Source organism: Phoenix dactylifera, chromosome 11 (genome assembly GCF_009389715.1).
Source record: "Phoenix dactylifera cultivar Barhee BC4 chromosome 11, palm_55x_up_171113_PBpolish2nd_filt_p, whole genome shotgun sequence".
Classification (NCBI taxonomy): domain Eukaryota; kingdom Viridiplantae; phylum Streptophyta; class Magnoliopsida; order Arecales; family Arecaceae; genus Phoenix; species Phoenix dactylifera.
In genome coordinates, this window is record NC_052402.1 from 27,135,091 (window position 1) to 27,148,854 (window position 13,764).

At 40.4% G+C, this 13,764-nt stretch overlaps 2 protein-coding genes across 2 annotated transcripts in view; one reads left to right on the forward strand and one right to left on the reverse strand.

Moving 5' to 3' along the window:
* The first annotated feature begins 2,392 nt into the window (after nucleotides 1-2,392).
* LOC103718847 (cation/H(+) antiporter 15-like) lies at nucleotides 2,393-6,047 on the forward strand. Its single transcript, XM_026809193.2, has 4 exons — nucleotides 2,393-3,349; nucleotides 3,448-4,473; nucleotides 4,597-5,181; nucleotides 5,318-6,047. Exons 1-4 carry the CDS (start codon nucleotides 3,080-3,082, stop codon nucleotides 5,816-5,818), a joined length of 2,382 nt encoding a protein of 793 aa, XP_026664994.2. The 5' UTR covers nucleotides 2,393-3,079; the 3' UTR covers nucleotides 5,819-6,047.
* Nucleotides 6,048-9,971: 3,924 nt separating this feature from the next.
* The window catches only part of LOC103718838 (probable polyribonucleotide nucleotidyltransferase 1, chloroplastic), a 71,352-nt gene continuing 67,559 nt past the window's right edge, over nucleotides 9,972-13,764 (reverse strand). The window contains exons 24-25 of the mRNA XM_017845649.3: nucleotides 10,627-11,160; nucleotides 9,972-10,345 (exon numbers count right to left, since the gene is read on the reverse strand). Of these exons, the coding sequence (XP_017701138.2) occupies nucleotides 10,750-11,160 (411 nt within the window). The 3' untranslated portion in view covers nucleotides 9,972-10,345; nucleotides 10,627-10,749. The remainder of the gene's footprint in view (nucleotides 10,346-10,626; nucleotides 11,161-13,764) is intronic.

Genomic DNA, 13,764 nt, shown 5'->3' on the forward strand with positions numbered 1-13,764 from the left:
TCTGTTGGGTGACTTCGTCAGTGAAGTTGGTCAAGAAAAACTCATATACAAGGCATTGATGAAGGTCATTGATGGTAACTAGTTCATTTTCTATTCCACCTGTATACCAAAAAGATCCTTCTTTGTAGCATTATCTAGCATTAAATTCTATGGTACTTGATGCAGTGTACAGATGAATTCTAAATCAAGCCTTTGAAAGAGGAGCCTTGGGCATTCTTGTGTTTAGGCTGTTTTTTAGTCTAATTTCTATGGTACTTGATGCAGTGTACCGCCCCATGCCTGGCACAAGAGATTTGGCTCTGACCTAATTTTTCAATCCACTTTTGAAATAATTATTGCAACTTTTTCTGGTTCTCGTGAGATTTCTCTTAAATCTAACAAAATGTGGCATAGAGTGTTTCACAATTTGTGGGACAGAAGAGCTAGTTGTGTAAACCCTGATAGTTCATACCAACATCTTACTGTAAAAATGTTGAAGGTTTGGAAGCTAACCGGGCATGGAAATAAATTGGAAGAGTTCTAGCTCTAGCTATAGCACTGCATCATATTAACACTTTTATATTGATTAATATTAATATTTATTAATTTTGAAAATAGCAAGGGATTTTCAAGAGTTTTCTTTTCAAAATAATACCAGAGTTTTATTTTCAGAATAACACTTTACCCGTTTTATCTATTTGAGGTAATTGTGTTTTGAAACTTTAACTGTTTGGCTCCCTTAACCAATCTTTTTATTCATTGGGAGGAAGTTTGAAACTTTTACCAATTATGTTTCTTTTACAATTAACACTGTGTTTCACTTCTATTTATATGATACAATGTAGCACATATGGATAATTTTTCCTTTAATTGTTACTACCATTTACAAAAAATCCCATACTCTCTTTATTACTAATTAACAAAGGCCAATACTCTCTCATACACTCTCTCTTCCACTATCTCATATCTTTTCTTAAGAAAGCAATGCCCTATCATCATCATCATTACTATTATTAATATAATACTTCATTAAGTGTGTGGGTGTTGATGTGCTATTTCCACGAAGTCCACTTGTATAGTGAAGAAACAATTATTTTTAAGAAAGTACCCTCTGCGGTGCGTCTAGCCAAAATTTAATTGTTTTTTGCAAGTTTTCTTTGATTTTTGTACATGAAGCCCCCAACCATTCATAAGCAAATGAGTTTGTTTAATCTACAAACTTATGTAAACTTTAGGACCCCACTTTCAAAACGAAAAACAAAAACAAAATGAAGACAAAATGTTGGAAAAAGCACTTGCAAGATTTCCAACTTAATATCGTATGTAAATAAATAATTCATAAAACTGCACAAGTGAGATAATTCAAACCTCTGGAAAATGGGATCCATGCACCTAGTAACATATTTAATAGTATAGTCAATCTATAATGGAGTATCATGGTGAGCATAGTTTTTTAGGATTTTCTTTTGTGCTTTTTTCTATTTTAGCAACATCTAAACATATTAGATCTCCAACCAATCTTCGATTTTAAATTTAAAATCTTTTTATATATAACAAATTTGGACCCACACCGATGGAGCAATCGGCCTGAGCTTGATCGAGCTTAAGTCTAAACAAGACCGATTTGTTTAATATTATTTTTGAGCTTAATTCAAGCCTAATCTCGAATCGGGCCAAATAGGAGTCAATCCAAGATGAAATCTAGTTCAACTTAAATTAAAGACTAATTCTTGATTTCATTTGTGGTTAACATTTAATTGATCTAAAGAACAAAAGAAATGCAGTAATCAAAACTTTAATCAATAATCCATTATATTACATAATATATATAATTTAAATCTATATTCGAGCAATATCAAGCCAAGCTTGATCAAGCTAGGTTAATTCTCTGCCTAGCTTGAAAGTAATTTCTAGCCTATTTGGTTACTTCAAGCTTAGTTTATTTAGCTTCAAAATGACTTCAATTCATGCTTTTCCCAAGTCAAGACTAACACGAGCTCGAGCCACTCAGTTTGCTTGACACCTCTACTCATTACCCCTATTCCTATCCACCCTGCACCTTTTAACTTTGTTCTAAGTTTATCTCTTCTCGATCTTTTTCAACTCTTTATTTTCTTACAGTATCAGAATTTTTGTGAAGAAAAATCATGTGATTGTGGCAACCCTCCACTTCGATTCGCATTTTCAGCTCACCACACCCCATTTCCCATTTCTTATTTCCGTGGAGTGCCTTTTTTTTTTTTTTTTGCAACCAAAGAGTCAGATTCCTACCAAAAATTAAAAGCATAGAGTCTAGTTTAGTTGACATTCCCTCTCTAACGTCCAAATATCTATAGCCTTTATTTTTCCCTAAGATGTTGGGGTGGGCTGTAACCAAGTCGGGTTGCGTTGGTTATGCGTCAAGCTAGAAATAGATCAGGTTTTTAATTGAACCTGACCTATTTATTAAATAGGTAAAAATTTAAAACCCAGATACCTGGTGTATAATAAGCAACTCAGCCTGTTCAATAAACAGGCCATATAAGATTGGGATCCACACTAAACCTATTTAATTGCCAATATGGGTAAAACGTTAAAATTGAACCCGGCTAAAACATATCACACCTAGTTTAGATGTGCAATCAAAATCACGTTAATTTCGATGAATGAGTTGCATGCCATCTGAGTACAGTATATGGTCAGATTAATTTCAGCCAAAGGTCTCCGGTGCAACCAGCAGGAGATCTGGTGAAAATTACTGGGGGGATTAATGCTGCGGAAGAGCAATTAATTCTGTTTTGCACGGTGCAAACATGGATCTTGCAACCACCAAATGCATGGCCGGCCGGCCGGCCTACCTCCACGGTTTGCAACGCGCCCACCCAAGTAGTTGTGGATGTGCGGCCGCGGGATGTCACTCCGCCAACTCCTCTTCTAACCGTTTCCTCTCTGTTCCCGACGTCGCTCCCAGCCGCCCGTCCTACAGATCAGTCGTTCGCTTGCTGTGGCCTCTCTCTGTTTATAGCTTCTTCTTTTTTTTGCTATTATTTCTCTTTCAAAGACATCCTCCTCTTCCAAGGCCGCCTCCACCTTTCCACCTTTCCATCCCATCTTGGAGAAGATGGAATCTGGCACGGCAGATGCCACGATTCTGAAGCCGCCGACTTACCAAGGCATCTACAGCCCCGTGAACCTGAGCTACGAGGGGGACATCTGCGACTGGAAGAGGCCTATCAAAATTGCCTCCGACGGCTTCCTCCTCAACGACTCGTCCCTCGATTATGCCTTTCCCGTCCTCCTCCTCCAGCTTCTGCTCATCGCCGTCACCTCCCGCCTCGTCTACGCCCTCCTCCGCCCCCTCAAGCAGCCCCGCGTCGTCTGCGACATCATCGTATGTTGTTTCTTTTTCCATTCTCCTCTCCTGTCTTTACTCTTTCTTGATGATGATGATGATGATGAATGACCGATGGAGTACGTGCGTGGTTGCAGGGCGGCATACTCCTCGGGCCTTGCTTCCTTACTCGCAATTTGGAGTTCAGGGCTCGGGTGTTCCCCTACAAGTCGTTCGGCCAGCTCCGCGCCCTGGCTTCCTACGGGCTCATGTTCAAGCTCTTTGTGATGAACGTGAAGATGGACCCGTCCATCATCCTAAGGCCAGGGAAGAAGGCCCTCTCCATCGGCCTCGTCAGCATTCTCGTGCCCTTCGGCGTCCAGGTCGGCCTCTCCGAGCTGCTTAGAGACAACCACCGCATCGACCCCAAGTTCGCCACCGGCCCCTTCCTCGCCTTCATCGCCGTCAGCCTGAGCACCACCACCTACCCCGTCCTTGCCGACCTCCTGGACGAGCTCGGCCTCCTCAACACCGAGCTCGGCCGCCTCGCCATGTCGTCGTCGTCCGTCAACAGCGCGGTGGGATGGCTCTTCCTGGTCGTCTTCTCCGCCATCAAGCTGTCCGGTGGGGAGTCGTTACATGCGGCCCAGTCTCTGGCTACGTGTACCGTCCTCGTGCTCCTGGCCGTGTTCGTGTTCCGGCCCTGCATGCGGTGGATCGTCCGGATGACCCCGCGGGGCGGGCGGGTCGGAGGCGGGGCCGTCATGGCCATACTGGCGGCGGTCGTGGTGTCGGGCTTGTTCAGCGACCTCGTCGGGGCGACGTTCATCTTCGGGCCCATCGTTCTGGGTCTCGCAGTGCCGGACGGGCCGCCCCTCGGGGCTCAGCTGGTGGAGAAGCTGGACATGATCGTGACGGAGATGTTGATGCCCATGCTCTTCCTCTCGGGAGGTCTGATCACAGACTTCTCGGGACTCGCAGACCATGACGGCATCCAGGTTGGGAGCTCGACCATGTGGCTGTTCCTCGTCGCGCTCATCGGGTTCGTCGCCAAGCTGGTGGCGACGCTGGTGCCGGCCATGTACTACGACATATCACCACACAACGCCCTGCTGCTGGGCCTCATCATGAACTTCAGAGGAATGATAGAGATGGTTATTTTACTGAACTTCAGGTCTTTCAAGGTGAAGTTCCCATTTAATTTAATTTTTATGCATGCATGCACATTTGAATGAAGTATATATACATGTCGCCAAATGCGATGTAATCCTAAGCAGTTGCTCACCCGCTGGGTCCATCGTCTCCAGATCCTTGATATCGGAAGCTACACGGTTCTGATATTCGCCATCGTGTTGATGACCGGGATCGCCGTCCCGCTGGTGAAACGCTACTACGATCCCCTGAGCGTGAACTACGTGGTGGGGCGGTGCAGCATCGAGCAGCTGAAGCCCCACGCAGAGCTGCGCATCCTGGCGTGCATGCACGAGGAGGGGGCGGTGCCGGCCATCATCAGCCTTCTGGATTCGTCGTGGGTGGAGGGGGCCAACCCGCTGTGCGTGTACGCGCTGCACTTGGTGGAGCAGCTGGGCAGCGCCAGCTCCAGCCTCGTCGCCCACAAGAACAGCAAGGACTTGGGCGACCCCAGCAAGATGGGCCACCTCCTCAACGCGCTCCTCCACTACGAGCACTTCAAGAAGGGCCACGTCGTCGTGCATCCCTTCACCGCCATCGCCCCCTACAAGACCATGCACCAGGACATCTGCTCCCTCGCCTTGCACAAGAGCGCCGCCATCATCGTCCTGCCCTTCATCATCAACATTAAGGACGCCGCCGACTCCGCCGCGGATGCCGACCGAGCCATCCGATGCATCGTCCCCAACGTCTTGTCCCAGGTGAGACGCATAAAATAGATTGGCGCACTGCACTGCGTTGCATGTTGAATCCCCATTTATTCAAATACGTACGAATCCGATAGTGCTCCCTAATTATATATGTTTCTATATCTATATTTTCAAATGCAAATTATAGGCTCCTTGCTCGGTGGGCATCCTCATCGGCAAAAGCGCGGATCGCCCGGTGGTGCCGTCCCCTGGCCATTTCCAGCGGCACATCGGGGTGCTCTTCTGGGGCGGCCCCGACGACCGGGAGGCGCTCTCGTACGCCTCCCGCATGCTCTACCGCAAGGGCGTCCAGCTCACCGTCATCCGCTTCGTGCTGACGAACGACCACAAGGACAAAGAGGCCATCGAGAAGCTCCAGTCTGACAACATGAACAACGAGCACCTGAGGCTCCAGGAGGTGGTGGCCAAGGACATGGAGCAGACCATCTCGGCCATCAGGTCCACTGATAGCCAATTCGACCTCGTCATCGTGGGGCGGCGCCAGAGCTCGTCCTCTCTCCTGGTACAAGGGCTGGCGGAATGGAGCGAGTTCCCTGAGCTCGGGGTGGTGGGAGACATGCTTGCATCCTCGGATTTCCACAGCTTTTCCTCCGTCCTTGTCGTGCAAAAGCATGATGGTTCAAAATAAAAGTTGAAGGCGCAGCAAGAACTCTAGGAGTTTTACGTGCAGCAGGCTAGTGTTTGAAAAAGAAATAATAAAAAAAAAAAAACTTCGACAACAAAGTTGATGGAATCACAAATAAAACAAAAACATTGAAATACCTTTACGCTTCAATGCCTCTCTAAATTTCAGGTTGCTTGAGTGAGTTGTCACTGATTTGAGTCACTCATGCTTTGTTTTATTTTCTTTCTGTTGATGTAGCTGGTTGTACTCACTTAAGAATTATATGAAACACGGCTTTTACCAACAACAAAAAAAAAAGGGGACTGATTGGTTGGAATGAAAATAGAAATGAATGTCTTCCATTCCAACTATTTAGTTAGAGAAAATTATATTTTTTTCCGAGAGGGGATGGAAATACGACTCAATTTTTTGAAATCCAATTTCGACTCCTCCTCATTCAAATCCTATTATGATTCCGATTCTGATTTCCGTCATAGACCAAATACATCGAAGAATATGGCTATTCCATTTCCATTCCAATCCGTTTCTATTCTGATTCCGATTTTGATCACAAACTATATACACCCTATGTTGATTATTGTATTCCAACTGAGATTTATGCAATCACTGATTTGATATGATTTCCTTGTGATTTTGCCGTTAAGAAATGAGATCTGTTAGTCTCTACTTGATTGAGACCATGTATACTGCTACATTTGGCTTTAGAAGATCGGTTAGATTATTGCTACGACAAGTGAATGCTAAATCTTATACTTCCAGCTTCCGAATGGGAGCTTTCTTCCTAATAATATCTAAATATTATTACAAAAGACAAACTATAATTTAAAAAAAAAAACTGTTGAAAAAATTTATCAAGCCATTAGTTTAAAGTTTTGTACTGTTAGGTCATAAAATATCATAATATTTATATAAGAAATGAAAGATTGTATGTAAATAATACCATGTATTTGCTAATGGATAGTACTCTCTCAAGCCCTTTTTAGAGAGAGAACCTCTGGGCAACCCATTTGAGTTTCCTGCCCAATATGGTTAAGGAATCTCTCCATTCCCCCTTATTTTCTTATCTTCTTCCCCTTTTCTCCATTGGATTAGGGTTGCCATGATTGGAGTGGGGTCGGTCCAGTTACATGGATTGAAAACATGAAGGGCTAGGATTAGCCCTTTAGTAATTAGGTCTAAAGGCTAATATTAGTTTATAAGCTGAGATTGCATACGGCTTAAGTGAGACATTTTTAATAATACCAAAATTAAGTATAAATTCTCACTAAATGTCATATCCCTTCCAATTATCCCACCTTAGGTCATTGGATGAGAAGGCTAGAATGCTCGTATTGAAAAGAAATTTTGCAAGATTAAAGTTGCATAAGAGAATGACTAATCAAGATCATACAAAATCGGAGATGGTCTAGCCATAATTTGACAAAGGATAGACCAACTATCAATAAGGCTAAAGTTAACGTAATTATAATGGCTTATCATATGAATTAGTAATTTTGGTACCTAAACCTTAATAGATGAAGAGTAGAAAGCTTGCTTAAATAATATAAAAAAAGTTATACTTCTATTATACCTTTTTATCTGTTTGATATGAACTTATTGCTGACAACTTAGCCTGAAAGAATCATTAAAGCTGGATTATAGAAAGAATCTGCATATATGGTTCCTTTTTGTCAACTTCTCTTTCAACTGCCAGACCTTATTAGTAGATTAAGAATTCAGATCAATTGGATCTCAATTATTCAAATAAAGATCGCCTCTTGAACAAATAAATGATTTTTATTATAACTACATTTATAAACAATGTACTTGTATTAAAAGATACAATGAGGATAGAGAATGGTGTTAACCTAGGGTTATTCTAAGGTTTGGGTCACGTGGTTGCTCTTTTATTTTTATTTTTATTTATTTATTTTTCCTACAATGATCTATGAATTATTTTGAAGTGCAAAGAGCCAAGAGAGGATGCCCAGTAGTGTCTACAAATATGGGTTGATTAGTTTAACTGACTTGAAAATAAGGACTAAAATGGGGGATTTGGAGGTGAGTCCACTTTAGAAGTATTTTCCTGGAGAGGTGAATCTAAGATAGGTGCTCGGTTGAACCATCTTGGGTTCGATGCCAATGTGGATGACCAAAATTGGCTCACAAGTAGACTGATTTTGAGAAATTAGGTATGGCCGAGGCGTAAAGATTGGCACAAAAGATGCTATATGATCAATAGCTAGTGACATTTTTGCAGGCACAACTAAAGGATAAAAAGATTTGGATCAACATGGAGCTAGGGCCATGTAATAGTTGGAGAAAGCATAGACACTGAACTTCGGTCAATTCCTCGAAACAAATTATCATCAAAAGCACACAAGTCGATATGAGTTTGAGAATTAAAAATTCTCTCTCCTGGAAATCTCCATGGAAAAATTGTCAAATCAAAGATCATATGCCTAGAAAATGTAAGCCCAACCCTTGGCAGAATGGTAGCACCGGTATCCCCTATATCATCCTACAAAGATAAATGGAATTGAGCGAGAGTCAAACTTTGACTCGGCATAATCTCATACTTAAGGAAGGCACTGACAGACAAAGACATGCAACTAATCAAATTTTGGATTCTTATTCTTGTATGGAGACATGATTTCCAATACTCAGGAGGACAGATGATTGATCAACCAATATGCAGTGCTAAATGCTTCAACCCAAAACCTTGCAGACACATCACCATCACGTAACATGTTTAAGCCAAGCTTAGTTATTTCCCAATGTTTTTTTTTTCAGTCAGACCGTTTTGTGCCAAGGTATAAGGACAAGATCTTTGATGGTAATACCATGATCAGGTAAATATGCCAAGAATTTGTCACCTAAAGTTTCACCACCCTCGCCGGATTGAAAAATCCTCATTTTCTGATCAAAATCATGTTGGAGCGAACTCATGAAAATTGATGAAGCATGATAAAAAATCTGAAGCGTTTTAAAGGAAAGAAACATTTGAATCTTGGACATTCATCAATAAATAAATAAAAAATAACATAATGGCGAGGCCTTTGAAATGAAATAATTGGAGTTTCACCCCATAAATCACAATGAATTCAAGCAAAAGATTCTTCAGATAATTCATGAGAATTCAGAGAAAGGCAACAAGTCCAAGTCAACAGGTTCGAGATATTGCTGGGCTTTCACAGGCTGTCCAGCCCCTGAAGAGTCTCGTCTTGAATCACAGATCTCTAGATGTGGTAAATCGTAGTCAGATGACAGCTAGCACAGGTTGTGAACAATGATTGCTCAATTTTGTTAATTAATTTATACATATATGGAGTAGGCCAATGTCATAATAGGATCTAATATGAAGGCAGACCTGTACATTTTTTGGGCAATCTAGTTGTTTTTGACTAACACTTGCACAAATCGGATTAAAAACTATCATCACAACACTGGACTAGCATCTCACACACACACACACAGAGAGAGAGAGAGAGAGAAGGTAAATGTTTTGGATATGTCTCTTGCTATTTCATATGTTCTGCACAAATTTGCTAAACACTAGCACAACTTTTAACATAAGAAAAATACAGGCTCTCTTATTTGCTGATCCTGTGCTTACATGTATCAATTGGCCAACTAGTATCGAATAGTTTTCTTTTCATGAAGAATAATATATAAATTTGTAAACTAGTCTTTTTCTGAGATAGGGAGAGACTTACTCTCAAGAACAAAAGAGAGAAAAATAACAAACAAAAGAGCTGATAGATGAAGCACCAACGATCCTTTATTCTCTATGTTTTTTTTCTCTAGATTAGGACAGGCATCCCTTTTTATAATAGATTTTGGAGCTTTTCAGTGTACAACCCATACTACCATACTCTGGCTCATGTTCATGGTTGGCAATTCCATTTCTTCCTTAACTAGTTATTCTTCCGGGGAGATTACATAGCAAGTTAGCCAACTATGTCACATCATGCTATCAGTATAGATTAAATTTTAGATTCACATTGAACTTTAACATGGATAACCAAGGGGGAACAAAGTAGCTAGCGACACAACCTACCCCACAAGTTTAGAATCATAAAATGGTGCAACTTGCATAAATTTGCTTTCCCCCGGAAAGCATGCCAAAATTTAGGAGATGCTATCCTCTCTATGTGAATGTAAAACTTCTAAGATATTCTTATGATTGAACAAAAAATAACTAAGACACCAAAATGCATTTGCTGGTCTGCAGATATATTGGCAGATCAGATACAAGAAGCATAAGAAGAAATAGATTAATGTACACCACTTGTATTAAAAACAAAATTGTAATCCATCCACTTATGTAGCTAGACCTCTGCTAAAAAGAAAAAGATAAATAATTAAAAAATATGAAATGTTCCATTTGTAATGTGAATAAATGAAGCCAGCAGATTTCTTGTTTCCAACACCAGCAGAAACGAATCACCAAATGTTATGAAGCGCTGGTCTTCCTCTAATCTGTATATGATTATCACACAAGCACTCTAGCTAGAGAGGAAATAAAGGAATTGCACCAAGGATGAGTTTCTGTTAAAAGAATCAAAAAATAAATGATGGATAGTTAGGAGACCAGTCTTATTAATGCAAACACAGCGTAAATATCAAGTTAACATAAAATAATAAATATGATAAGCATCTATTTTTTTTAAAGGGCTGCTAGCTTGCAGTGCTGGTCCAGTGGAGACTATTAACAGCCACTCAGAGGTGAAAATAGCAACAGACAAAATGACAACTGAATTTTTTTTTTAAAAAAAAATTGTGCTAAAATCAGAATATAAGTTGTCCTGAAAATAAAGTTAAACACAAACCTGGATTATCCATCAGCATCATGAGATCCTCCACTGACCTTCATTTCCATAGTATGGAACAAGAGATTAGTTTGGCCCTGAATTCAGTATATTGAAATGTATCGCTCAATTTTAGCTTCTCCATTAACTTATTCCATTTTTAGAAGCAGACACCCCAGTAACTGTTTCGTCAAGGACCTTCTTCTGCCTTTCTTTGTTGATATATGGCCCACCTTTAACAGGGTTTGCTAATCGCTTCCCAGCCTTTTCCTGGTTTTTGTCAGTCAAACTTTCTTGCTCCGAGGTATCTGCTGATGGAGCTGTTACCTTTTGAGGGAGAACCTTAACTACCTTAGAATTCTCAGATGACTGTACAATCTGCTGACCTTCACCTTTCCTCAAAGGCTTTTTTGCCGTAACTTTAGCAGGTTGATGTTGGGGAGGTATATTTTCTTTCATGGTGCCAATGTTTTGTTGCTTGGTGCTGGCTTTCTCGGGGTCCACATCAGGAAGCAGAGCTCGATGGCTTAAGCGAAGTTGACCCTTCTCATTTATCTGGGCCAAAAGCTCATGACAGTCAGAAATTCGAAAAATCAAACAGATGACAAAATTTGGATGAAATTGTTAATGGAAATTTTGAAGATCCAAACATCTGTTTAACCCAACCTTTAAAATTCAGCAGCAACAAGGATATTCATATCTTGAACACAAATTAAAACTGAAAGAGTAGGAAATTGGTCCTGACTGACGTCAATAGAGTGCATGGAAGTATTTATTGGATTATGCTCATGATGCAAGGATAACATGCATGATCAGCAGAAGGATTAGTCACATACATGCGTAGAAAGGTTAGATATTAATCAGTAGACCCAAAATTAAAGTGTAGACTTCCAAAATAGAAGGGCATTAGTAAGAGATAAAATATAAGAAAACAATAGGCAGGAGCAGAACAGTAGAATTCCGAAAAACAATCTCAAATGCTCCTACAACAAACATAAGTGTTCTGTAGGTCTATTTCATCAAGAAACAATAATTGAGCTTTAAAAGGAAATGTTCAGCATTTGCTTAGTGCACAACAAAAATACCACAGTATTATAATGTGAATTTCTCAATTGGTACTCCATCAGATATTTGTGAAGGGCGGTGTGATCTTTCTAGTCTTTTAGGTTAAATGATGAAATTAACTCCCTTTTATCATCAACGCTCCCTAAGCAGTCTAGAAAATACTTTGGAGTTTCGACATGTATAAACAAAAGAGTCCAATAAATGAAAGTATTTGTGCATATAGACTTGAGCACTCCATAAGAATTCCCAAGTAAATGGAATATTGCATGGATAGACATGAGAATTAGATCTGGACATGCGGCCAAGTTTAACTCAATAAGAGGGAAAAAAGGATACAGAGATATGTAGAAAAAATTTTAAATACAATATTGGATGTTTAAATATTGTGCAAAAGAAAACAGAAAAGATATTATTTTTTAAGATCTTCTGAAATACATCAACTAAGGGTTAACTTAGTGGTCAGACCCCTTCACTTAAAAACAGGAGGTTCTGGGTTCAAGTCTTGAGTGGTGTATCCACAAGATTTTGATACCAAGTAATTTAATTTAACATGGACGGGACTCCTTCCTATTCTCGAAAAAAAGGTCATCTGATATACATTTTTCTCATTCAAACTTTCCAATGAGATTAAGAATTTTAGAAGAGCGACTTATTGAAAAGTTATTTTACTACCTATATTCTTTCCCAATCCATGAAAAACCTTTACCATTACTATAGTGGTTTGAATTTAATGTTGGAAGAGTGAACCCTCTGCCAGATTCTAAAGGCTGCAACTGGAAAAAAAATAGCCTAAGTATCGGAGGTGTATCTAATTCAGTTATGTATCCAATGCGTATTCTAGGAGCTGGATGCAAATGCATAGGTGACATAGAAATGTACCCCAAACACTCTTCTACATAATATTTAACTTAGAGAAACAAGAGGCACATAAACCAAAATTGGAATTGAATTCATCAATTCATAGCAAGGACCTCATAGCAAATGATCTAATTCTAAACATATAAAGAAACAATAAACGCGCAGATATACAATTAAGCAGAATCAAACTAGTAATTGAAACCAATGTGAGCTATTATATTATAACTGTGAGGACCCGTGCGGGCGTGTGTTTAGTCCCACATCGGTTATTCGCTGGGTAGATCTTGGGTACTTATACAGGATCAAGGAACTCAAATAATACCTTCCGGCTAGCCATTTTGGATGAGGTCCTGGATTGTTACAAATGGTATCAGAGCAGACCCGGCCTATAACCTATGTGAACTAGAGGACACTGCAGCACGGATCTATTGGAGCTGACCACGGGCTGATCGTGGTGTTTGTTATTAGATTCGAATGAATTTGAACCCTTAGTCTGACGAGGACGTCAGGACTTGAACGGGGGGAGTAAGGATCCGTGCGGGCGTGTATTTAGTCTCACATCGGTTATTCGCTGGGTAGATCTTGGGTACTTATACAGGATCAAAGAATCCAAATAATACCTTCCGACTAGTCATTTTGGGTGAGGTCCTGAATTGTTACAAATGGTATCAGAGCGGACCCGGCCCATAATCTTTGTGGACTAGGAAACACTGCAGCACGGATCCATTGGGGCTAACCACGGGCCACTCGTGGTGTTGGTGATTAGATTTGAATAGATTTGAACCCTTAGCCTGACGAGGACGTCAGGGCTTGAACGGGGGGAGTATGTGAGGACCTGTGCAGGCATGTGTTTAGTCCCACATCGATTATTCGCTGGGTAGATCTTGGGTATTTATACAGGATCAAGGAACCCAAATAATACCTTCCGGCTAGCCGTTTTGGGTGAGGTCCTGGATTGTTACAATAACATAGAAAAACAATAAACATACACAAACTAGCAAAAGGGCACATGTCATTGCATGCAATGCATGCATGGAGGAGGGGAATATTAAAAGACAACTGCATTAAATAAAGAATATAAAAGATAAAGATACAAATTCAAATAAAAAATCTAGAAAATGAGAATACGAAAAAAAGGATCAAAAGATGATGAACTAAAACATACAGTAAAAACTACAAAGTCCTGAAAAAGAGAATAGAACAATAAAGAAAATGTAAAATAAATTACAATAGAAA

Bases quoted from the DNA above. Each gene is read 5' to 3' on its own strand.
- LOC103718847 (XM_026809193.2), top strand. From the start codon at position 3,080: ATGGAATCTGGCACGGCAGATGCCACGATTCTGAAGCCGCCGACTTAC. The intron at 3,350-3,447 runs GTATGTTGTTTC...GCGTGGTTGCAG, and splicing joins GCGTCGTCTGCGACATCATC to GGCGGCATACTCCTCGGGCC. The intron at 5,182-5,317 runs GTGAGACGCATA...TGCAAATTATAG, and splicing joins TCCCCAACGTCTTGTCCCAG to GCTCCTTGCTCGGTGGGCAT.